This window comes from Pipra filicauda, unplaced genomic scaffold (assembly GCF_003945595.2).
Source record: "Pipra filicauda isolate LSUMZ 115617 unplaced genomic scaffold, ASM394559v2 scaffold114_size2234877_pilon, whole genome shotgun sequence".
Lineage (NCBI taxonomy): Eukaryota > Metazoa > Chordata > Aves > Passeriformes > Pipridae > Pipra > Pipra filicauda.
In genome coordinates this window covers 1,091,566-1,115,157 of record NW_024103596.1, presented here as the reverse complement: position 1 = coordinate 1,115,157, position 23,592 = coordinate 1,091,566, and the positions used below count along the sequence as shown (strand labels likewise).

The following is a 23,592-nucleotide window of genomic DNA, read 5'->3' as shown; positions in this document are numbered from 1 at the left end:
CTGAGCAGCTGAGTGCTGGCCTCGGCTGCCATCTAGCAGCGATCCAGCAGCAGCAAGGACAGGGTGACAGCCCCTCTGGGTTCCAGCCCCTGCTGCAGCCCAAGGAGGGGCAGAGGAGGGTGTGGGAGTCTCCTCGGGACACCCCACCCTAGCCCCAGTTCTCACCTCCCTGAAACCAAACAGGGGTCCTGCAGGAGAGGGGGTGATCCCCGAGCAACATCAGCTCCGTTACAGGGGATGGATGACAAACATGTGCAATGAGCCCCCCGGCCCAAACACGGCACCAGAGAAGTCAGGTTACCCCTGCACTGGGTTGGACAGCCCCAGCTCTTCACCATTCTGCTTTCACCTCCTTCATTAGCTTTCCCAGTAGTTGCTCTCTAACAAGTCCTACATTTCCTTTTTTTAGCACTTCCACATCCCAAACCAAACCCAAAATGCTGAAATTAAAACAATAGAATCATTGAACGGTTTGGGCTGGAAGAGAGCTTTAAAGATCACCTAGTCCAATCAAGCCCTTGAAGGCCCTGAAGCCCTGAGGGACAGTCTAGGGACCCGTAAACCAGCTGAATGCCAGCATTCCTAACCAGGGCCCTTCTGTTTTCACTGCTTTTCTCTGCATTAACAACCTCACACTCATCAGGATTACTTGCCACAGGCACACAGCTATATAAACATGGACAGTGTCACGCTTCAAGCTTTCTCTTGCTAGATTCTTTACAATTTTATTTATATGTGAGATGAAATTCCTGATGCTTTGTATACATGGCATTCAACAAATCACAGCACTTTCTTCTTGGGGAAGGTTTCTTCAGCCCTCCTCAGAGCAAGGAGTGTGTAGAGCACCCACTGTCTTAAAAACCAATGTCAAAACTGCTCATGCACTGAGGGAGGGAGGGATAGGCAGCCAGTTTCCCTCTCCTAAACTTAAAGGATATAGAACACAATGTTACACTTAGATGTTCTCCTGAACCACTATATTAAAGAGCAGTAACTCAGTAGACCACCAGTACAACAAAAATAAAGTATCTCCCTGAAACTAAAAATACAAACCCAAACTATTTTCCTGAAAGTAAAATTAACACTTTTAGCACTTTCACATCCCAAATCAAACCCAAAATGCTGAAATTAAAAAAAAACCAGAACGATAGAACGGTTTGGGTTGGAAGAGAGCTTTAAGGATCACCTAGTCCACCTGAGATGTCAGACCCAAAAAGTTTTTCAAGGGATTAAATGTTTGTGAACAAAAAAAAAACCAAAAAAAAACCCAAAAAAAACCAACCCAACAGCATGGTCATAGAGAGAGTCTGTGCTGCTCCCAGCAGCCTTCCTCAGCAGCAGCTCCAGTTTCTCCCCTCTTCTCACACCTGCCTTCCTAGGCTGGGGAGCCACTGGAAGTGGGCATGGGAAGTGGCCAATCGTGCAGCTGCCAACACTGCAGAGAGTGTGGCAGGAGGGACATGGAGTCTGTGAGGTTGGCTCCACAGAGGCCAACTCCTGGGAAGGTCTTCATTCTTCATGTTCTCTTCACCTGCAACAGGAAGGACACAGAAAAGAAAGATCAAATCTACACTGGCAAATCCAGGAGCTCCAGTTTAGACTGAAATCCCCTTTGCTGGATGTTACCAGATCACGGCAAGAGGACTTGCTACTGCACACCTATTTGAGGAGCTGGACATGGTATAACCCAAGGACCTCTCTCCCTGTCCCCCAGCTGCTCCACCTCCATTTCTCCAGAGGTGGGAAATCGGTAGCTTGTGTCTAGGGAACTCCAAAGAGAAGGCAGACAGCTCTGTTCCAAGGCACAAAAATTCATTGCCTTCACCAAGGCACTTAATCCACCTTGTAAATCGAGCAACTCTCGTAGGGGTGTTATAAATTCTTTCATCATTTGGAAGATGGAAGACAAACACCCACACAGGGACCTCACAGGATTTACAAAATGCTTTAGTCCCTTACGGCTGAGAGACTGGGAGACTCAGTATGAAATGAACACAGTATGGAGTGGAGAAACAAAGACTTCTGCATGAAAGCAGCAGAAAGTCTAGAAAAGACAACAAAAACCAGCAATGAAAGAACTAACCCTCAATTCATTTCTTCCCATTAAACAATTAGAAATCCATTTTGCTGCACAAAGGCCAAACCGATGCACTGCGTCCAGCCATTTATTACTGTGGCACCTCCAGCCCACAGAAACACCAACACGTCCATCTGTTCCAGCAGCACCAGCCCTAGGATACCCAACAGGGACTGCAAAACTCATGGCATGGTAACAGACTGCTCAGCTTCCTGCTGTGTGAACTCTGACTGACAAATCTACCCATACTGTTAGGGGTGCCCAGCATGAATGGCATTGCCATGAGCAGAACAGCAGGATGTACAGCTTCAGAAAGTTGGGCCTTGCTTCAAAAATCTTTCTATCTGATCAGGGTCATCTTGCCTCATTTCTGCTGGTTGCTTGGAGTAAATAAAGGAGGTATAAAGATCTTCCACTGACTTGACTAAGACAGCAGGCACAGAGGACTCTCCAAGAGAATGAGGTGTCTGCAAATGTACATTAAAAAAAAAAAATCAAGAGAGGGTGCAATTAGTGCACAATCAGTTCATTAGCTACCCTGATCTTTATTATCTCTAAAAATTTACAAAAAACTGGAATGTCAGCAACTGGATGATTAAAAAACCACACCAACAAAACTACACAACAACAAACCCCTAGTTCCCTTGGCCAAAGGGCAGCTTTTCCTGCACAGCAAGCTGAAAAGAGGGATAGATTACAAGATACAAAGCATCATGTCTTAGGAAAGAAATCAACAGCTGGCTCATCTCTCAGCAGCCCCACGCAGAACCAGTGGTGGCAATGACAGAGGGAGTTTCTGCAAGGAAGCAGGAACTGAGTCAGAGGAAGCCCCTCTGCATTTTTGGTTAAGAATTCAAATTAAACTTACATTTCAGGGATGGTCACCCACCTCTCAGCCACATGGAGCTGATTTCATGGAACAATAGCTGTGCCACAGCCAACTCTCACCTGGTCACACAGCTCAGCCCCATCCAGCTTTGAGGATGTTGTTTCACTATCTGCAACCAGAGATTCCTGCTGAAAGCAAAGGTCTGGCTCCACCAGTTCAGCATTCTCCTGCTCTCCACTGGGCTGAACATATAAGGCCAAAGGATTCAGTTCCTTGAATTCCTAGGAACAAATAAAAACACACCAGGACAGGAGAAAAGCCCATGTTTTAACCACCACAAAGAATAAAAAGGATTCGATTCAGCAAACCTCTAGTAGGTTTTATGGAGAAGCACAACACCCACAAGTGAGCTCAAAATTCTTGCAGAAATGGCCTTCCTAGGAAAATCAACTCCCCTCCTGCCAGCAGCAAAATTTCTCAGCAATGCCCCTCTCCCCTTCAAAAGTGGACCTACACGTGGAAAAAAATATGATGACAGGATCTAATCCTGCCAAAACATGCTTTCTGCATCTACTGAAGGAAGCAACAGATAGAAGCATTCCAGGTTGTAAAGCCCAGTTTTCTGCTGAGATATAAAATCATGGCAGTACCTTTCCAAGGGTTTTCATCATCCACAGAGTTCTTACTGAAACTGAGCTGACACAGGCAGATAGTGACACAGAGGAGCCTAAAGCACAAATGCCCTCTGCACTGGTTTACAACTGGAATGTCTGTCTGAGGCACAGCAGGCAATCTACCACGGTTACACTGTCCAACACGGTACCTTTCACTGGCAAAGGAAGAGTTTTTAAAGCAAGACAATTTCCATAGCTCAGTTTGCTAATGGCATAACCAACCTTCAGTGCTCACAGCACGGAAGGCCAAAATAATTTAAGTATCACAGAATTATCAGGGTTGGAAAGGACCTCTGGAGATCATCCAGTCCAACCCCCCCTGCCAAAGCAGGGTCACCCGGAACAGGTGACAGGAACGCATCCAGGTGCGTTTGGAATGCCTCCAGAGAGGGAGATTTCACCACCTCCCTGGGCAGCCTGTTCCAGTGCTCTGCCACCCTCAACATGAAGTTCTTCCTTATGCTGAGGTAGAACTTCTTGTGTTTTAGTTTATGGCCATTACTCCTCGTCCTGTTCCCGGGCACCACTAAACAGTCTGGCACCATCTTCTTGGAACCTGCCCAGAACTGGACACAGCACTGCAGATGTGGCCTCACTAGGGCTGAGTAGAGGGGCAGGACCACCTCCCTTGACCTGCTGGCCACATTCTTCCCAATTCACCCCAGGATCCCATTGACCCTCCTGGCCCCAGGGCACACTGCTGGCTCACGGACAGCTTGTCATCCACCAACACTCCCTGGTCCTTCTCCACAGCGCTGCTCTCCAGGTCAGCCCCCAACCTGGTATTGGGGTTATTCCCCCCCCAAGTGCAGGACCCTACAACTGCCCTTACTGAACCTCATTAGGTTTCTCTCTGCCCAGTTCTCCAGCCTGTCAAGGTCCCCCTGAATGGGAGCACAGCCTTCAGGTGTATCACCCACTCCTCCACTTTTGTATCATCAGCAAACTTGCTGAAGGTACATTCTATCCCTTCTTCCAGGTCATTGATAAAGATAAGACTGGATCCACTGTTCATCCCTGGGGAATGCCACTGACTCCAGGCCTCCAACTGGATTCTACTCCGCTGATCATGACCCTCAGAGCTCTGCCATTCAGCCAGTTGTTGATCCACCTCACTGCCCATTCACCTAACACACATTTCCTGAGCTTACCTGCGAGGCTGTTACGGGAGACAGAGTCCAAAGTCGAGGTGGACCCCACCCACTGCTCTCCCCTCATCAACCCACCCTGCCATGTTGTCACAGAAGGCTATCAGACTGGTCCAGCAAGGTTTCCCCTTGGTAAATCCATGCTGACCACTCCTGGTGACCTTTTCTTCTACATGCTTGGTGATGACCTCCAGAATGCCCTGGTCCATCACCCATCCAGGGATGGAGGTGAGGCTGACCAGCCAGGAGTTTCCTGGGTCCTCCTTCTTATCCCCTTTTGAAGATGGGAGTGTTCCTCACTCAACTGCTCACGATGTAGCACTACTTTAAGTCATACAATATAATCTAATGAACTTGAGCTCTCATTAGTTGGCTGGATGAATCAATTAACACATCTCTTAACCTCTCAATTCCATCTCAGTTTGGCCTTATGCTCAGAACACCTGCACAGATTTTACTTTTCCCTGTTACCTCTACAAGATGTGTGTCAGCTGAAACTGCAACACTACCAAGCTAATCAACTTCTAATCCACTGCCAGAAGGCAGTGGAAATAATTTGTTCTGCTAAACCAGAACATCTCTGCTGTATCATCAGATTCCACCTTAACCAAAAAGCAAGCTCTCACCATAGAGAGACACACACTGTGGGTTGCAGCCACAAATGGTAAGCTACAGGAAAGCGGGGAATACCAGTTTTGCTCTTCACAAAACTACTTGCTTCAAGGTAAAGATCTTCCCATTACAGGGGTCCTTTCCTCGCCCTTCCTTTCAGCAGCACATGCCTCCCTCCTGACCTGGGAAGGAATGTTCTCTCCACAGACATCAGCATATCCCATATCCCTCAAGACAGAGTGGAAGTAGACATCCTCCTTGGTGGATGTGTCACAGAGGAAGAGGTGCAGAACGCCATCCACATATTCATCCACAATGCCCACAAGCTCCTTGAAGCCACAGAGATTCTTGAACAGGAGAGTTGCTGCAGGAGACCACGTACCCTGAAGGAGAAAACAAGGACATGAAGTTACTATAAACAGGCCAATGCCCACCACCTGACACTTTTCCTGGTGGAGGGCACTTGTCAAAAGGCAACTGAGCCAGGCCAGGCCAGTGACAAATACAGGAAAGTCAGGCAGACCAGCTTCCCAGCACAGAACTAAACCAAACTACTCCCAAAGCCTGCAATGCTGGGTACACTGGGATTGCCCTTTTACCTTAAATACCCACTTCCAAACACAGTCCAATGGCATTCACCAGTGATTTTATCAAAACTGCCTAAAATACAGTTGTTTGGTGTTTATTTTGTTCAATTCCTGGAATCATGAGATTTTACAGTTGTCAGAAGTATCAGAAGTTATTAAGAAGCTGCTAAGCCTCACTGCAATGAAAATCGTGATTAACTCTCAAAACCCAGAGGAAACAACTTTTTTAAAGTAGCATCTTTAAAACACACAGAGGCAGCAACTCTGCTCACATGCTTTCCTTCAGAGATTGTACTTCTGCTTCTTGACCAAAAGGTTTCCCACCACAGAGGAACTTTATGACCTCTGTAACTCTTTGGCTGTGCTGACTGCACTTAAAGAGAAGAGTTTTTTAAAACAGAGACAACTTTTTGTCTGTTTTTTAAAACAGACAACTTCTATTTGGTAACTCTTGTATATATGTCAATAAACAAAACTGCATGTGAACATGTACCTCCACAGGTTTTACCCATGCCAAGGAACACGGGATGGCCTGAGCAGGGAGCTTCAAGTACTGCCACCTACAATACAAAGAAAAGCCATTACTGCAAAAATAGGGAAAAATCAGCAGCAGAGCAGAACTCTCTCCTCTTCTGGGTTTTAATATCAGCTTAGGAATAGAGAGGCATACACTGGATTGTGTGCTTATGACTAAAACCTAACAGCAGCTTTGGAAAACGCTCCATATCCAGAGAATGGGCAGAGCAGAAACAGCAGTAACAGCTGCTACCTTACACATTCCCTGGCCCAAGCACATTCCCATCAGAACTCCTTGTGGAGACAAAGCTAGGGATGGAGAGCCATGACCATTGAACCAAAGAATGCCAACAGCCAGGCATGAAGAAAGGCAAATGAGGGGGAAGATGCAAATATGGAAAATGTGCTGAACTGCAGAGAACAAGTACCTCTGGCACCACAAATGTGTCCCACTTGGACTGATGTCCCTTCAGGAGAATGTTTATATCCATTCACGGAACACAGGAAGGGGGATTAGGGAGGTTGCCCCAAGGTGACAGAAAGCAGCAAGAGGACAGATTGAGGAGTGAAGGCAGAAACAGGAAAGGATTTAGCAGTGTACCCCAGGGGTCAATGCTGGGTCCAGCATTGCTCAGCATCTTCATTATTGACCTGGGCAAGTCTACCCTCAGTCTGCTGATGATACAAAACTGGCAGGAGTGGCTGATACCCCAGAGGGTCAGGCTGCCATCCAGATGGATCTTGACAGGATAGAAATGGGCAGACAGGAACCTCACAAAGTCCTGCACTTGGAGAGGAACACCACCACACACCAGCACACACCTGGGGCTAGCTGTCTGGAAAGTGGCATTTTTACCATGAGAGTGAGCAAGCACTGGAACAGGTTGCCCAAAGAGGTCATGAAGTCTCCAACCTTGGAAACATTCAGAAACCATCCTGACAAGGCCTGGGCAGTCTATTCCAGACGGCTCCACTTGAGCAGGGAGCTTGGACAGGATGGCCTCCGGAAGTCTAATCCAACCTCAGCTGTTCTGCCGCCCACGTGCAATGTACTTACTTGAGGAATCTCAGCCAAGACTTTTGGACAATTTGGAGGTGTCCATAATCTGCATAGAACACCTCCACTTCTTGGTCACTGATCACACGGTGGATGATAACACGGTACCACCACTTGGAGACCATTACACAGCAGAGCTGTCCAGGCCGTACTGCGGAGTCAGGCATGATGTATTTATCAGAGACGAGTTTATGTGAGTAAAGGTGTCTGTAAAAGATCATAGGGAGAAACTCTGCTTAGTAGGATGCAGGACATGAACAAGCACATGGGGCATCAAAAGAATCCTGATTGTTCAAAGTCCGCATGACATGAATTTTCAGGAGTTGTTTCGATAGATCCTTTATATCTCTGTTCTCCCACACTTGAAATGCAATGGCAACAAAAAAATTCAAACCCAAACTTTTAACATTTGAATGATATTCTTGGGGTCCGACAAAAAGTTAATTAATGGGGATTAATCAGAGGCTAAATACTGTCATTCTAATCATTAATTTTTTAACAGTACCTTTACATGTCATTGTTTCTTATGAACCAAGTTCCAGAGTACTGGCTCAAAGGGTTAGAAATGGAAATAAAAGCTTTAACTGAGCACATTAGCAACAGTAGCACAAGGCAAAGGAACCCTTTAAGATCCTCTCCATAATCTTTCCAGGCTTTTGAAGTCCAGAACAGCCTAAGACTATTTTGCTATTGAACACACTCACTGCTTGTTAGTTAAGAGGAATGGATAAGCACGATGAGTAGGGGTTTCAGTACAGCACCTGCATCCAATTACCAAGTAATGAAGCCAGCACTGACCATCATCAACAGCTGGTGCCCTCTTCCCTCGACACAAACACACACACCAGAGGCAGCAGCACTGCATTGGCACAACATGCTCCCACCTCATCTCAAACATCAGATCCTGCAGGTCGTGGGATGTTTCCCTGCCGCAGATGTGGATGTAGAACTGGGTGGGAGAGACGACGAATTCCACGACGACTCCCACCAAGGACCTTCTCTTCAGGGGTGGTAAACTGCAAAGGCTTCTGTCCTGAACAGCATCTGGGAGGATTTCTTCAGTCAGTGTCAGCTTGTTTGGTAGCAGCTGCTGACAATCTTGAGGCTACAAAGGGATAAGAGGAAGGTGGCACTCAGATGTCTCATCACACACTGGTCACACACAACTGGCCTTTCCAGTAAGTTAAAAAAGATAGTTCTGTTTTCCCAGGGACCTGTGAATTACTGAATATCAGAGAATCCCAACAAATTGCACAAACTTAGATCCAAACTTTCCCTGTGATAGAAGCACTCATTTTCACACTCTCTCTCTTCCTTCCCTCCAGTGTAAAGAGGGGTACAACAAAAATACCTTGCTCATAATCCTACAAGGAATAAAGGAGATGAACTGAAGTCACGTCACATATTTAGATAAAAGTAGTAAATGGCTGTTGCTAAAAAAGCAAAGCGCAACAAAACAAAAATCCCCACAAACAAACCAAAAAACCAAAACCCAAACCGAATTAAACCCACCTCTTTGCTAGATTTTACTGGAAAGATGTTATTTCTATGTTTTGTGACCACAAAAAAGTATGACTGAATGAGGAAAACTATCTGAAAATGACTCAGAAGTGACAGAAGGCATAAATGCATCCCACTTTCACACTAGAGCTATTTCCCAAGGACAAAACCAAACAAAATATACAAGCTTTGTTCTTCTTACTCCAGATAGATTTGTATGAGTGAGCTGTTAGCACAGCTGTCAATTTTGTGTTATTCTTACTGCTGAAAACATTATTTCCTTTGAACTAGTGTAGATGGAAACAGTGCATCAACAATGCAAACTCAACAAAGTAAAAAGTTATCACCCACTTGAATAAGACATGAGAAATCTACAGATCACTTGTCCATCACTTACTTGTTTGAGGTGATCACCCAAATCTACTGCTTCTGTTTCCGCTGGCTCCCACTTCTGATGAAGTGCTGCCTGGGGGGAGTTATCTGTCTCACAGACGGGTTCCAAAGGAGGCATCTCAGCTGCAGAGATGACATTTTGGCTGTTATTCTTACTGATTGCACTGATGCAGTGTAGCATATTAAGCAGAAAGAGAAAACATCTGAAAACACTGGTGGCGTTTTCCTCATTTCTTGTAGCAATCACAGCCACTACATTCATGAGGATTCACTGTATTAATAAGCTGAAACAAACCAAAACAATTGCTTGCTCTTAAAAGGATGCCAAGTGCTAAAATCCATTGCTAGATGCCAGAATTAATTTTCCCCCAAAAAGCCATGAAATTGTCAGTAACTCTTATGTGATTTTTCCACCCTCTAGTGTAGGTTTTATGAGAACACTTAAGGTATCTGCAGTCTTGTCTCTCTTGTGGAGCACTGCAGCTGTCCCTTTCAGGCTACTGTTGTCTCAAAAAGAATATCAGAAAGGCTTCAGCAGCCCACAGAGCAGACATTCAGAAGATCCTTCTAGTTTTGTTACCTACTGCGTGGAATGACTAGAAATTCCAGTCCTACACATACACACACTCAGAAAGTTCATTCTCTGAAAGGGCTAAACATCTCTTCCTTTACCTCACATCAAAAAACAGTGGCAACACATTGAAAAATTCCAGTTAAACTCTCAGCTACCAAGACAACTGCCTTGTGACAGCTGCTTCTGCAGCACACAACAGCCCTTCTGTGCTAAAACCTGGGGGAACCTGGACTACTACAGCAACTGGAAATACAGCAAGAGCCACCTGAAATGTAGTTGCCTGGCTACAGAGCTTGTAAGAGCTACTACGTGCTTTCAGCCAAACACACCCCCTCACCTCGCAGCATCTCTTCGTCCTGTGCCTCACCTTGAGGTACCTCTTCCTGCTCTGCCTCATTTGCCTTGTACTGTCTCAGGACCAGCAAAGAACCTGCCTCTGTTTGCTCAACCACAATGGAATCAGACACACTCCTGAGGGCTTCAAGCACAGAAGAAAATCCGTACTGCCTGTACGGGAACGCCCGGCCAAAGCATTTGAGGAAGGCCTTGTCCAAGTCCTGGAGCAGAAGAGATGAGGAGCTCAGCAGGTCCTGCAGCTCAGCCTTCACTGTCGCTGGCAGGATGGGAGTCCTGGCTCTCAGAGGGGAACGTTGTGGATTCTTAGAGTTCTTAGAGGGAGAAGCAGCATTTGCCTTCAGATGAGTTCTCTTCCATGCCTTAGTACATGTCCTTCCCTTCTGGCAGGCAACCAGCTTGGCAATGCCTTTGGTGGTGTCATCTGCAATGGCTACAACAGAAGGAAATAAACACACAAACAAAAACAGCGAACTACTAAAAGCTCTGCACTGGCAAAGCTCCTCTTCATTCCTTTCTTTCCTCTCTCCCCCCTCTTTTGAGGAGCAGGTGTTTTCTTCAAAAGCAATCAAACTAAATCATGGCCGATTTCCAGCAGCAAACTGACCAAAACCCTTTTTAGAAGCCAACAACCAGTCTGAACCCTCATCCCTATAAGCTCACACCAGGTAGGAAGGCAGGCCAAATTCCTGGATGCAGGGTCACAAACAAAACCTGCTGAGAGTTTTGCTGGGAAAGCAGAATCACAGTAAACTCCCACTACAGAGCACTCCCCTGCCCAGGCAAGGTCTCCTTGGAGAGCAGCCCAGGTCTTTTCCATGCTTCTAAACAATTTTTTCTGGTCTTAACTGTAGCATGCAAAAAGCCCCCAACCATTCCACCCTTCCCAATCAATTCTTTGCACCTACCATTGTTTTACACAACTCCTCTCCAAAGAAAATTAAAAAGGTTCTTTGATACAGACTAAACTTCCCATGGAATCAGGTAGGGAAACATTTATAGCTTCTTTTGAGAGGCCTCATACCTGGTTTTGGCTTCTACTCTACTCTGCATTAACAGGAAAAGTGATGTTTACCAGCTCTAGTGTACCCATAGGAAATGTTGCCTCAGTTTCTAAACTAAGTGTAGAATGTAAAAACATACAAAAATAACTAGAAGCCTGGGTGATTTTCTCAGAAGGACAGAAAGTGTTAAAAGGCAGATCAAAACCGGGGAAGAAACATCAAAGACAAGAAGTTAACCAGAGATGAATGAGAAACAGGTATGTGACACAGGGCATCACTTCACACCAGTACGAGGTTCCAAACAACTCCTCCACCCAACAAAACCTCACCTTTGAGGATAAGGGTGCCATTCTTACAAAAAGAGACTTGGACAACTTCAGGCATATGTCTCACCAGCTCCAAGGTGGACTGGAAGCCCAGGTCTTGGAGGGGCAGAGGTTTGCAGACCATGGCCATGTACTGCTCCTCCAGCTCTGCCGGCGTTAGGCCCTCCTTGGCAGCTATCAGCATCGCTCTCACCTCCTTCTTCAGCAGCTCCATGAGCTGCGCCTGCTTCGCCGTGTCTGCGCTAAAGGGGAAACGCAAGCCAGCAGTGACAACTTGCACCACCGCAGCTGCTCAAAGCCTGGTGGAATTCCGACTCGCTCCCATCGAGAGCTGGACGGGGGAGCGGGCAGCAGGTTCACCAGCCCACTACCTATCAATGCCTGTATTCACTCACCAGCGCCCCTGGAGTTTAGTGCACCCCTAAACTCCTGCCCTCCACAATCCCCGCCGCTCCAGAGACCCTGCGCCCTCAAACTGCTGCCCGAGAAACCCCCCCACCGACCCGAGGGGCTCGGTGCTCTTCATAGTGCTCCCCTGTGCCCCTCAGCCTCGGGGTTCGCCCCCCAGCCTCACAGGGTCGCTGTCCCGCACAGTCATCCCTGAGCCCCATCCCGGCACACCCGCCGCCCTCCCGCGGGTCCCACACTCACGACGCCATCGCTCCCTCCTTCCCGGCGCGCATGCGCGCCGCCCTTCCCGCCTTTACGGGGCGCGAGGGCGGGGTGGGGCGGGGCCTCCCCCCCCCCACGGCCGCCATTGCGGAGCGGCTGAGGGGGAGCGGCTGAGGGGGAGTGGCTGCCGCTCCCTCGGCCCTGAGGCGGGAGGGGATTCCACCTGCGCGGAGGCGCTGACCCCGCCTTCTGAAAAAAAAAAAAAGGTAAAAAACCCACGTGAAGTGTCACAGAACTGCAGGATTGATTGGGTTTGGAAAAGACATCACAAGATCATCGGGTCCAACCTGTGGCCAAACACCACCTTGTCAATCAGACGATGGCACTGAGTGTCATACCCAGTCTTTGCTTAAACACCTCCAGGGATGGCGACTCCACCACCTGCCGTGGGCAGCCTGTTCCAATGTTTAGTCACCCTTTCTGTGAAGAAATTCTTCCTAATGCCCAACCTAAACCTCCCCTGGCCCAGCCTAGGACTGTGTTTGCTTGTCCTATCCCTGGTTGCCTGGGGGAAAGCACTAACCCCTACCTGGCTACAACCTCTTTTCAGGTGGTTGTAGAGAATGAGAAGGTCCCCCCTGACCCTCCTTTTCCCCAGGCTGAGCCCCCCCAGCTCCCTCAGCCACTTCTCGTCAGACTTGTGTTCCAGACCCTTCCCCAGCCCCATTGCCTTTCTCTGGACTTGTTCCAGCACCTCAGTGTCCCACTGTTATTAAGAGGAGTCTTGTATTTTGTAAGAAGAGTTTTGTATTGTAAGGAGTCTTGTATTTTTTGTCTCATCTGAGTGGAAAATCCACAGTGGAGACACTGACTTTCCCAAGGCCACAGAGTGTGGTAAAGTGTGGTGCAGTGGCTGTTTCCTAAGGGCTCACAGACTTCCCTCTCAACAGCACAGCTGATTTCCACACAGCAATACGTTTCAGAATAAAACAGGAGCTGAGGTTGCAGATTTTGGGACAGCAAAGGTTGCAAACCCATCAGCATGTGCTCCCAGAGCATGTCCCCTGTTTCAAGGGAGCAGCCAAAAACATCCTCCAGGGATGGTGGAGTTGGGACCCACTGGTTGAATAAAACATCAAACAAAACCAGCAAGTTGCAGGTTTAGAGGTGTTAAATATGCCACGGTGCTTTTGACGAGATACCAACAGGAATCCAAAACCAGACCTGAGCTGCTGTTTGCTGCTGCTGCTTAAAACACCACCTGCCCTTTCAGCAGCTGGAGACCATCTCTCCCCCATCCCGTGTTGGCCAAGTGATAAACACCAAGTGCAAAAGGTTTCTGGAGCACTCCCAAAGTATATACACTGTATAAATTTATTAATTACACCCCCTTTACACCCAACTTTTCTCCTGCCTTTAGCCCTCTCCATCCATCACTTCCCTGGTGACTTGCTGACAAGGCACCCAGCATGTCAGAGCAGAGAAAGCAGGCAGCTGGTGCTCCTGCCCTCCCTGCTTGCAATATCCTGACTCCGTGTGGGCCCACAGGTCTCCAATAAAACAGGAATCTGTGAAAAAACAAGAGCAGCACATCCCCAGCCAGCTTCCCAGCTCCCTCCAGCTACTCCTCCACACTACAGACTGGGAATCCCCAAGCTCAGCACTGCCCTGCCTTATGTCCCAGCTGTGTCTTGCCTGTAGTATGATTTCTAGCCAGGTGCTGGTTTCTTTAATACAGTCAGTGACTTTAAAACATGTCAAAAGTGTTTTAAACACTTCAGAAGTGTTTTAAACCTTCCTCCAGAGGTTTCTGCAGATGTCACCACAGGCTGAGCAGCATGAAAAGAGAAGGCTCCTACGTTCGCTCTGCCACGCTCCTTCTGTGGAAAACTAGGAAGGCATTTAGGCACAAACTCTTTTGGCAATTTAGATTTAACAGCTCTATCCCAGGAATGGCCACCATGCTTTGCATCCTTTCAGGAAAGTTCATGGCTGAACTGGACCAGTTAATTTCCCACCCTGCAAAAATGTGAGGTGATCCTGGAGAGAAGGGGTTTGCTGCCAGTGTCCCTCCAAAGGGCTTCTGGAGAGCAGCGCAGTGTGAGATGCTATTCACCCAGACATTTGCTGCAACACCCACTCTAAACACTCCTGAGTAAGCCACTGGTCTCACCAGCAAAGATTTTTCACCCTGATGTCAATTCTGGGCCACTCCCACCATTTGAGGTCTTTGGGGCCACACACCTGACAGTTACTTTCAGATTGCTTTTCAACAACTTCTCAGAAATCATCTACTAAAATCATCTGAGTGCTTCTGATTGTATTTTATTCCCCAAAGCAGGATGCAAACAGAACTTCCTTCTAGGGTCCACCATGTTCAGATTTAACCTTCCTTCCCATCTCCACAGCAGGGTGTGATGAGAGCCGAGCAGCTGGAAACACCTCGCTCACTTCACTGTCCATTACAGCTGACAAGCCCCGATGAACTTGAAATGAGCCTCCTTGATGTGACACCTCCCCTTCTCTCCTCCCCTGCCTGCGGCAATAAATTCAAGCACGTACTCTTTCCGCTCCCACAGGCAGATGAGGATGGATAAGAGGGCTCGGAGCTCTTCCAGGGAGTCTCATAGAAGACGCGGAGAGTCCCCGGGTACGCAGAGCAAACGAGAGAAGAGGGAGAGCAGCAGAGAAGGCAGCAAAGGAAGAGGAGACATAAAGCAGGAGAAAGCAAAGGAGACCAAGAGCACTGTGGGGACTGATGGCAGGGTGCACACCTCCACGGTGGTGGATGTGGATGAGGTGGTGTCTGAGGAAGAAATGGAGGCAATGGCATTGCTGGACAGCGAGCAGCAAGAGGAAGGTATGACACATAAGAAGGGAAGGGCTTGGGAAAGTGTGGGCTCGTTGATGCTGCGTGGGTCACAGTATGGCTCTGCTCTCTGCACGGTGTCATCACAGATGTGGTTATCCTCAGGACAAAATATGGGAGACTCCAGTCAGCCTCCCAGCTCTGTTCTCTTCCTTTTCTCTTCCCCTTCTTCAAGTGGACAGCATTAGCCTTAATGCCAGTTCACAGCCCAAAAGACCTCACTGCAGGGAGGAACTACCCTTAAGGTCCACACTCACAGCTCCCCTCTGGATAATCTTTAAGAGCAGCTCCTCTCCACGTGTTTGTTAGGCAGATTCCCAGCCCGCCATGATAGAAAGGAGCATCACGAATCTTTTGGCAAGGTGTCTGGGCCTCTTTGGACCCAGCATCACCAGGGCATGGCAGACATGTATTACAGGAGCCAGCATCACTTGTGCACTCCCATGCCAGCAACTCTGCTGCCCTAGAGTGACACAAAGGTTCAGATGTGCTGCTGACTCTCTGACAACTAGTTTTGCACAAACACGTCTTTCTGCCTCAGTTACAGGAATCACAGCTAGTGAGTGGTGCTGTGGAGCTCTAGTGACCATGCAGGTTCTTGGGATCTGAACCTCTCTCAGGACCTGGTGGTTCTGCAGAGACCTCCAAAGGCAGAGGGGCAGGGATGGAAGGGCTAGAAGGGATTCAAAGTGGGAGGGATGCCAACTTCACTGCTGGAAATCGTGGTCCACTCTCTGGCTTTTAGTATATCCAGGAGTAATATGTTGATTTTCATGCCATACCTGCTGAATTTTACTTCAGACAGGAGCACAACAAAGGGCAGCCAAAGCAAGATGATCCACACTCCCTTTGGGGAGATGTAGCAGGTAGTATTCATCTGGGGCTGATCACCCCAGTCAGCCCCCAGCACCTTGGTGTGACTGCTGTAGAGCACAGGGGGAGTTCAGTGGCACCAGTGGCTTTATCCTGCTGCATTAGGGAGAGGAGATGCAACTAAAATCCTATTCCAAAGCAACATGAAATGCCCTGATAGGGAAAGGCACTTCAGGCTGTGCATGTTGAAAGCTCTCTCTTATTTACAGTCTTTACTTTTAGCTCATCTTTCCAGATTAGTTTCAGGAATCCCAGCTCAGCCAAGTTGCCCATTCCAAGCCTTTCAACACTGCTTGGTAGCCCCAATTCTTCAAGAGAAAGGCTGCCCTCTAGTCAAGCAACTATGGAGAAGCGTGGCTCAGTTTTTGTTGGTAAAGTGGAGACAAAATCTGCCCCTCCATCCTCACAGCTCCTGGCCACCTGGACCAGGCAGCGTTCCTTAACTCACCTCCAGAGAGTGACAAGTGATTCACATCCACCAAGTCCAGGCAAAGGACAACACTGAAGCTTGTGTGTGCAGGCACTTGTCAGGCTATCAGTATTTTGGGAGCAGTCCTCTCCTAACACAGTCATGTTGAATTTCTCCCTAGGTGTAAAGTCTCCAGGTCTGGGCATCTGTGAGTGGCTTCTGACCATCCTGTCTTTCCTGTTCATCATAATGACCTTCCCCATTTCTGTCTGGTTCTGCATGAAGGTGAGAATAGCCAGGGGGCCTCTCTCAGTATCTGGTGTCTGATGTGGATGTCACACACTGATTCAGCATGTGTTGGACATGAGCATAAAGCTTTTTTGGTCTAAGGCCCTATTTACACCTCTTCAACTCATTATTAATTTTGATTTATCTTTTATCACATGTTGCTACAGCACAGGGCTGCACAGGGGTCCAAACACTGCCTATCAAGTAATCCTGCTGCAATATCAGCAGACAGGGGCTTAAGTTTCTCTTTTTTAAAACAAATTGCAAGTCTATTCACTTTCAAATATAATCCTCAGCCTTCTCAGGCCAGAGAGGGCTGCACTGCAACCAACAGCTGGGTAAATGGGTTTTGAATTAAAAATGTTAAGAGAGATTGATCTCAGAGCTAATAGCAGATTTTCCCTCCTCCTCTAATTTTTGTCAGATTTATATAGATATATATATATACAAACACATGGTTCCCATGGAGGGAAACAACCAACATGGAAAATTTTAACTTCCTTTAATTTTAAAATTTTAATTTGAAAATTTTAACTTCCTTTAATTTAAGGAAGCAAGATGCTGGCCTCATCCTGGGAAACCCTGGGTGGGTCTAGCATGGGCTGCTCTCAGCAGGTCTTGGGCTGTCATAGGGATGCTCACACAGAAGCTCAGCCAGCAATGCTGGGCAAAGGGACTCAGTGACAAGTGATACCACTAGTTCATACCTGCTGAAATCCTCCCTTTGCAGGGCTTTTCCAGAACAGACTTCCTCCCATGCCTCTGAAGCTGCTTTTCCCAGTCCTGCTTGTTCCTCTCCAGCCTCCCTTTTGTTTCCCTCTGCAGGTGGTGCGGGAGTATGAGAGAGCCATTGTTTTCAGACTTGGGCATCTCCTTCCTGGCAGAGCCAAAGGACCTGGTAAGGTGTTTACTCAGCTCCCCTCAGCCATGTTGCTCCTCTTTTTCATGCTCTACCAAAGCTCACGTGCTGGTGCCCTCCAAGCAGACATGGCCAGACAGGAGATGGGATGTTTTTGTTCCCTTCCTCTTAAGGGCTTTTCCCCATCACAGAAGCAGCCTCAGAATTTGAGCCCATATATTGCTGTTCCTTTGTAGTTCTGCATGCCAAACCCTCCCGTTTTCCAGAGCATGAGAGGCAATTTCTGTGGTTCTGATGATCATCAGCTGTCTTTCTCTTCCTCCCACAGGCCTTTTCTTTTTTCTTCCCTGTCTGGACACGTACCACAAGATAGACCTCCGCCTCAAAACCCTAGAGATCCCCTTCCATCAGGTATGGCTGACACCCCCCTCTATATTAATTTTGGTATCTCTTTAACGTTAGATCTTTTGCTTCCAACCCTCCATCCTTGCAAAGAAAAGTTCGAAAAAACCATCACAAAGTAACCTCTGAGATCCAGAGTATATACAGTTTGCCCAAGATCAGTCAGTATCAGAGGTGGAAGCTACAATGCCTTAACCATCCAGTTAGTCCTCATCACACTCTCAATTGTGTGCTTTCCTGTGCTACCTTAGAACTGCCAGAACCAGCTCCATCTCCTCCAATGTCGTCTTCTTAGGTGGTGACCAAAGACATGGTTACTTTGGAGATAGATGCTGTCTGCTATTACCGGTTGGAGAATGCCTCTCTTCTCCTCACCACCCTGACCAGCATCTCCAGTGCCATCCAGCTGCTGGTGCAGACCACCACGAAGCGCCTCCTGGCACATCAAGCCTTCTCTGAGCTTCTGCTGGAGAGGAAAAACATTAGCCAGGAGATCAAGGTGCTTCCATGGGGAGGGGGACAGCAGAGCTAGGGGTGAATTGAGGCTCTGCAAAGAAGCTCGTTCAGGTGGTCAGTCCCTCAGAGTCACGGACACTGCTTTGAAGAAGGATTCCAGACTTGGAATCACTGTGGACTCCAGTTAAATCATCCCAAACTCCCAGGGTAAACACAAATTGGAAGTGAGGACAGTAATTTAATTTCTGAGGGGTCTTGCACAATAGCATACAAAACCTGATAAATCTGCCTCACAGTCCTGGCAATTAATGTCCCTGCCTTGTCTTACTCCCTGTAAGGAGTCTAGGCCAGGGCTGCTGTTCTCCCCATGCTCTAAAAATATTCCTCTTCACAGGTGGCTTTGGATGCAGTCACGGGCTGCTGGGGGATCAAAGTGGAGAGAGTAGAAATGTAGGTAGGAAATGCTGGTAGAAGGGAATTCCCTGGCCCTTTGCAAGAACCCATCCTACTCGCTGCTGCTTGCTTCTCTTCCTGCTTTGCCTCTGTCTCTCTCCCTGCAGCTATTCTGCAGAAGGTAGAGCCTTGCTTCTCACCTTCCTATTTCCCCTGCTCCTTTCAGCCTCATGTAAAACTTCCACATGTCAGACTGTTCTTGCTCCTGCACTGACAGCCGGGGCAGGATCCTTAGCTGGGATCTCATCACCATTTCACTGCTGCTGCAGGCAGAGTTTGCACCCAATTCTGGTAGCCCACGAGGGGCAGGAGGCACTGAACCCTCCATGTCCCAGTCTAGATCAAAGGCCCCAGGGTCTTTGAGAGGGATGGGCTCATCACTCAGAAGTCTGTGCACAAAGGTGGGACTCAATCATCGTGTACAGGGACATGGAAGAGAGAGCCAAGCAGTGAATGAATAAATCTGTGACCAGAACATTCCTGTGCCTGTCTTGAGAGCAGTCTCCCAGTGGAGTCTCTGCTGTCTCACAGAGTGAGCTTAAACTTTGAGCCTCAGAGGTACAGAGAGATGTCTCTGCTGCCTAGTGATCATGCAGTCCTGGTCACTGCAAAACCAGGCTCAAAGAGAAGGATGGGAATGGAGGTAGAAGGCTAAAGTCAGGCACACAAAGAGGAACAGCCAGGGAGCAAAGAATGTAAAAGAATACTCTGCAGAGACTGACTGATGAGCCCATTCCAAGCTTCAGATTGACCATCCAGTGCTGCCAGGAGAGCCAAGAGCCCAGCTAATCCCTCTCCTTTCCTGCCACAGCAACAACGTGCAGCTGCCTGCTGAGCTCCGGCAGTCCCTGGCTGTGGAAGCAGAGGCCCAGAGACAGGCCAAAGTGCGGGTATGCCAACTCTGAATACTTCTCATCTCCTTCCAAAGCATTCCTCCTTCCTTTCCCAGCCCTGATCTGAGGTCCCTGGGACATGCCACACAAGCTCATGGCTCTGGGAAGATATGTTTTCTTTAATTCCTGTTCAAGAGCTGGGTCTAGCAAGGGGAGCCCAAGTGTGACCTCTGATGGGCCCAGTAAAAACACATTAGACACGAGCTCCTAAACTTTTGGCAGCATCAAGAGGTCTAGTACATGCTGTGATCTTCAAAGAGCAGGAAAGTTATAATCACACTGGCCCAGGGAATTTCACTGTGGCAACCTCCCTCTGTAACAGTCTGTGCCACCTCACTCCCGGTCACAGAACTCCCTCACTCCCCTCACTCACAGAAACCTCCTTTCTTCCCCTGCTTGGCAGGTGATTGCTGCAGAGGGGGAAAAGGCAGCTTCCGAGTCCCTGCGGATGGCAGCTGAGATCCTGTCCAGTGCCCCTGCTGCTGCTCAGCTCCGTTACCTCCATGCACTGCACTCCCTCACTGCAGAGAAACCCGCTGCTTTCATCTTGCCCTTCCCTCTGGACGCCATGAATCTGGTCTCTCCAGCTGCCCACAGCCCTGCAGCCGTGAGCAGCCTCCTCCCAGACACCACAAAGCTCCCAGAAAGCCTGAAAGACAAGAAGGACTCCCCCATGCTCTGAGAGCTGTTCCAGAAATGGCTCACACACTGCTCCTGGTCAATCCTGCTCAGAGGGGAGCAAGAGGGCTGGCTTTCTGGCAGCCCACCATCAGGTCCTGGTCTGGAGGCAGGAGGGGAGGCAGCCCAGATCTGCAATATAAAGTGGATTGTATGTGGAAAAAGCCTCTACTTGTTTTGGAAAGTTAAAAGTAAGGAGCAGGCCTGGCAGGTGTGTGAGCAGGGGGTCAGGGGAACAGGGGGTGTCATCCCTTCTCCATCACAGGGCCAGATGCATCTTGACACCTTAGAGCCTGACCCCCAGAGTCTGATCCATTTTGTCCCATCACCTTGGCAGGAAGGACAGAAATACATTCTATGTACTTAAATGCCCCCCGCCCCCAAGCCAAACAGCTGGGTGGGTGGGAGTGGGAGCCTGGAAATCCATGGGGGAACAGGAAGGGGCTCAGCACTCAGGCAGGATGGTGGGTGCCTCCAGCCTTGTTGTCCTGCGAGGAGGGAACAAGCTGGCTCTGTGGTGCTGTCCCGGATTTAGGATTTCAGTCACCACACACACAAATACATCCACACACGAGCAAACAAGATGTTTAGCCCTAACTTTAAAGCAGGAGGAAAAGTAAAAGGAGGAAAGGGCAGCCTTGGAGGCTGGTGATTCCCTGCCCGGCACATCCGCTGTGCAGAGGAAAGGCAGGCTGTGCTGCTGCTGGCTTCCACAGGGTGGTGAGGCAGGACAACGTCTGAGCTCACGGGCACCTAAAAACGTTAAGGCGACCCGATTAACCAACGCCCACTGAGCTGACAAGGGGGAATCCGGCACCACTGGGAAGACCCAGCCGAGAGCCTTGGGAACTGCAACACTTTTGCCTGCTTCAGCTGCCTGAGAGACACGGGCACAGAGAATGGACCGAGTTCTCAATACTCCTAGAAGCCTCAAAACTCTGATATATCTTTCCTGACTAAAGCCGTTAGAAATAACCAGGGACAGGCATTGCAGTCCTTCCCCTTGGCAAAGATCTAGAGCACTGTCAAACGAAATACCCCTGCACTCACTTTGTCTGATCCTGGTGCCCTTTGGGTGGGTGTCCCTCCTGCCTTTTTACTGGATCTGCAGTGTCTCCCCTGGCTTTAGAGCAGACCTTCCTGCACAGCCATTCCCAGCACCAGTGTCCTGCTGCTGGTAGAGGCCAAGATAGAGAGCACTTTCTCCCAGCTGCCCCCAAATTGTTGCCATCATGCATTTGTCTAGTAGGGGTTACCCAGCCACTTGCTCACTCTTGAATTTTCCCTTATCCACAGCTGCTGGTAACACTCACAGCTCCCATAATACTACTCATTCTACAAGTATTTGCCAGCCTTTTTACAGCAAGGACACCTGGAAAGCCAGCCCCCTTACAAGTAGCTGGGAAGTGGGAAAAATCCACCTGTGAACTTCTTGGTGATCACACAAGCACCGGAGCTCCAGGTGTAACCTCACATCTACATCACTCTGCCACTGTAACCGTCTCAGGAGAGGGTGGCAGGATGGCTCCTGTGTCTAATAGATCTCAGTAGTGATCTGCTCATGGAAAACTAGCTCTAGGAAGTCAAACAGCTCTGTCATCTTCCACTAGGGAACATGAGTTGTGTGGTTACTCCTCTAAAGCTGCTTCTGGTTATTTCTCATGCTGCTGGAAAAGGCCCCTCTTTCCCAGCCTCGGGCAAAAGGGTATAATACTACACAGATTGAGCTGCAGCTGATCCTTTCTCTGAACACTTCTCTGGCTGCTTTTCTAACTCCATGTAAAATGATCCATCCAGACCAAGATTCTTAGCACATCAAAGACCAACAGCTTTACAGATCATGTCTCAAAGGAACAACACTTAGCCCGAGAACAGTGTCAAGCCACACGCAGTACTTTGTCAGGGCACACGGATTACCTTATTGGCACTTGTATCTGCAGAAGCCAGGCACAGCTTTTTTCAAACATTTAACTTTTCTGCGGTTTCAGGAAGGCAAATTATAGCTAAGGGCATCCTCAGTTCCAAAAAGCGTGTCTTGTTCCAGCAGGATCTTCTCTCTTTTACATTCGCAGAGCTGGCAGGAACTTGTCATTTTACCTTCAGGAGATATTATGTTCAAAAAAACTGCAGAACATCATTTAAAAATGTAGTTAAGGGTTATTGATATGTTTCCAAAAGAGAATTTACTCTGAGGGAGTTGGCAAGGATTGTCTGAGCTGATGTAATTCCTGACAGTTTCACTGCCTGCTCTTCCAAGCTGAGAATGGGTCAAATTGCAGAGTCATCCCGATTTTTGTGCATTTTCTTCCTAACCAGTCAGGCAGCTGGTGTTTGGATCATCTGAAATCCAGAAGATGAAGGAGGTACTCATTATCAGATAGACAACCAGGCTATGCTGGCACTGAGGAAAAAAACCTTGAGAGGAGAGGGAAGAGGTGCAAACAACTTACTTGCATGATCCAAAAGGGATGAGGCAGAAGGAGATAAAGCAGCAAGAAGTGATTGATGAGCACAAACAGAAGGGGCACAGGCAAGAGAGTTGTGGGGAGGAGAAAGTTGAGGTAGCAGTGGTATTACAGGGATGACAAGCTGCATAGATATTAGAACTGTGGGAGGAGGCAGAGGACAAGCAAGACAGATGTGGAAGTGGTGAAGGCAAGTAGAAGAACAGCATAAATGCTGAGATGGCACAGAGATGCTGGGGTAGTAGGTAAGGGGTGAAACACTACAATGAATGGGCACTAGGACATTACTCAGGCATTGCTGTTCTTCAGTATTTGCTTTTTCTGGATCTCTTGGGCTGGCCAGAGGTAGCAGTTTTGGGACTTGGGCAGGCCTCGACTTCTGAGACACTTTCTTGGAAACATCTTTCTGAAAGAGAAACAAAACAACAAACCAAAGCCATTACAAATACCACAGAGTTAAAATGTGCCCAAGATATCACATCTTTAACAAAAAAATTAGCCTCTTCTCCCACTTTGATGTCAAAGAGACAGGATATGCTAGAGGAATAAGGGAGGGAATTTTAATTCCCATTTTTTCTCCGCATTTTATATCTCATGGATCTAGCTGAGAAAGGACACAAGGAAATGCTTTCACCCACAACAAACTTGTGACCTGAGGAACTCACTGCCACATGGTATGGACAA

General features: G+C 48.2%; 2 protein-coding genes across 4 annotated transcripts; one reads left to right on the top strand and one right to left on the bottom strand.

The window, feature by feature from the left end:
- Positions 1 to 692: 692 nt before the first annotated feature.
- TDRD5 (tudor domain containing 5) lies at positions 693 to 11,907 on the bottom strand. Of its 3 annotated transcripts, none has more exons than XM_027740570.2 (9): positions 11,655 to 11,907; positions 10,305 to 10,754; positions 9,398 to 9,516; positions 8,385 to 8,605; positions 7,501 to 7,707; positions 6,421 to 6,487; positions 5,523 to 5,723; positions 3,026 to 3,187; positions 693 to 1,531 (listed from the first exon to the last, which is right to left on the bottom strand). In XM_027740570.2, the coding sequence occupies exons 1-9, from the start codon at positions 11,863 to 11,865 to the stop codon at positions 1,517 to 1,519; spliced, it is 1,653 nt and encodes a 550-aa protein (XP_027596371.2). In that variant the 5' UTR covers positions 11,866 to 11,907; the 3' UTR covers positions 693 to 1,516. The 3 variants fall into 3 exon arrangements, with proteins under 3 accessions (XP_027596371.2, XP_039240032.1, XP_039240040.1); XM_039384098.1 differs by lacking the exon at positions 693 to 1,531 and adding an exon at positions 2,308 to 2,544; XM_039384106.1 differs by lacking the exon at positions 693 to 1,531 and having other exon boundaries at positions 2,566 to 3,187.
- A 522-nt stretch (positions 11,908 to 12,429) lies between these two features.
- NPHS2 (NPHS2 stomatin family member, podocin) lies at positions 12,430 to 20,607 on the top strand. Its single transcript, XM_027740573.2, has 9 exons — positions 12,430 to 12,528; positions 14,841 to 15,123; positions 16,596 to 16,699; positions 17,528 to 17,600; positions 17,890 to 17,972; positions 18,259 to 18,462; positions 18,814 to 18,869; positions 19,684 to 19,762; positions 20,169 to 20,607. Exons 2-9 carry the CDS (start codon positions 14,847 to 14,849, stop codon positions 20,445 to 20,447), a joined length of 1,155 nt encoding a protein of 384 aa, XP_027596374.2. The 5' UTR covers positions 12,430 to 12,528; positions 14,841 to 14,846; the 3' UTR covers positions 20,448 to 20,607.
- Positions 20,608 to 23,592: the final 2,985 nt, after the last annotated feature.

What these genes read in the sequence shown, in the direction of transcription:
- TDRD5 (XM_039384098.1), bottom strand. Translation starts at nt 11,865, where the DNA reads ATGGAGCTGCTGAAGAAGGAGGTGAGAGCGATGCTGATAGCTGCCAAG. An exon ending in TGGCACCCTTATCCTCAAAG is followed by an intron (nt 10,755 to 11,654) that starts GTGAGGTTTTGT and finishes CTTCTGTTGTAG; the next exon opens with CCATTGCAGATGACACCACC. An exon ending in GAGAGAACATTCCTTCCCAG is followed by an intron (nt 3,188 to 5,522) that starts GTCAGGAGGGAG and finishes ATTTGTTCCTAG; the next exon opens with GAATTCAAGGAACTGAATCC.
- NPHS2 (XM_027740573.2), top strand. Translation starts at nt 14,847, where the DNA reads ATGAGGATGGATAAGAGGGCTCGGAGCTCTTCCAGGGAGTCTCATAGA. An exon ending in CAGCGAGCAGCAAGAGGAAG is followed by an intron (nt 15,124 to 16,595) that starts GTATGACACATA and finishes ATTTCTCCCTAG; the next exon opens with GTGTAAAGTCTCCAGGTCTG. An exon ending in AAAGTGGAGAGAGTAGAAAT is followed by an intron (nt 18,870 to 19,683) that starts GTAGGTAGGAAA and finishes TTCCTGCCACAG; the next exon opens with CAACAACGTGCAGCTGCCTG.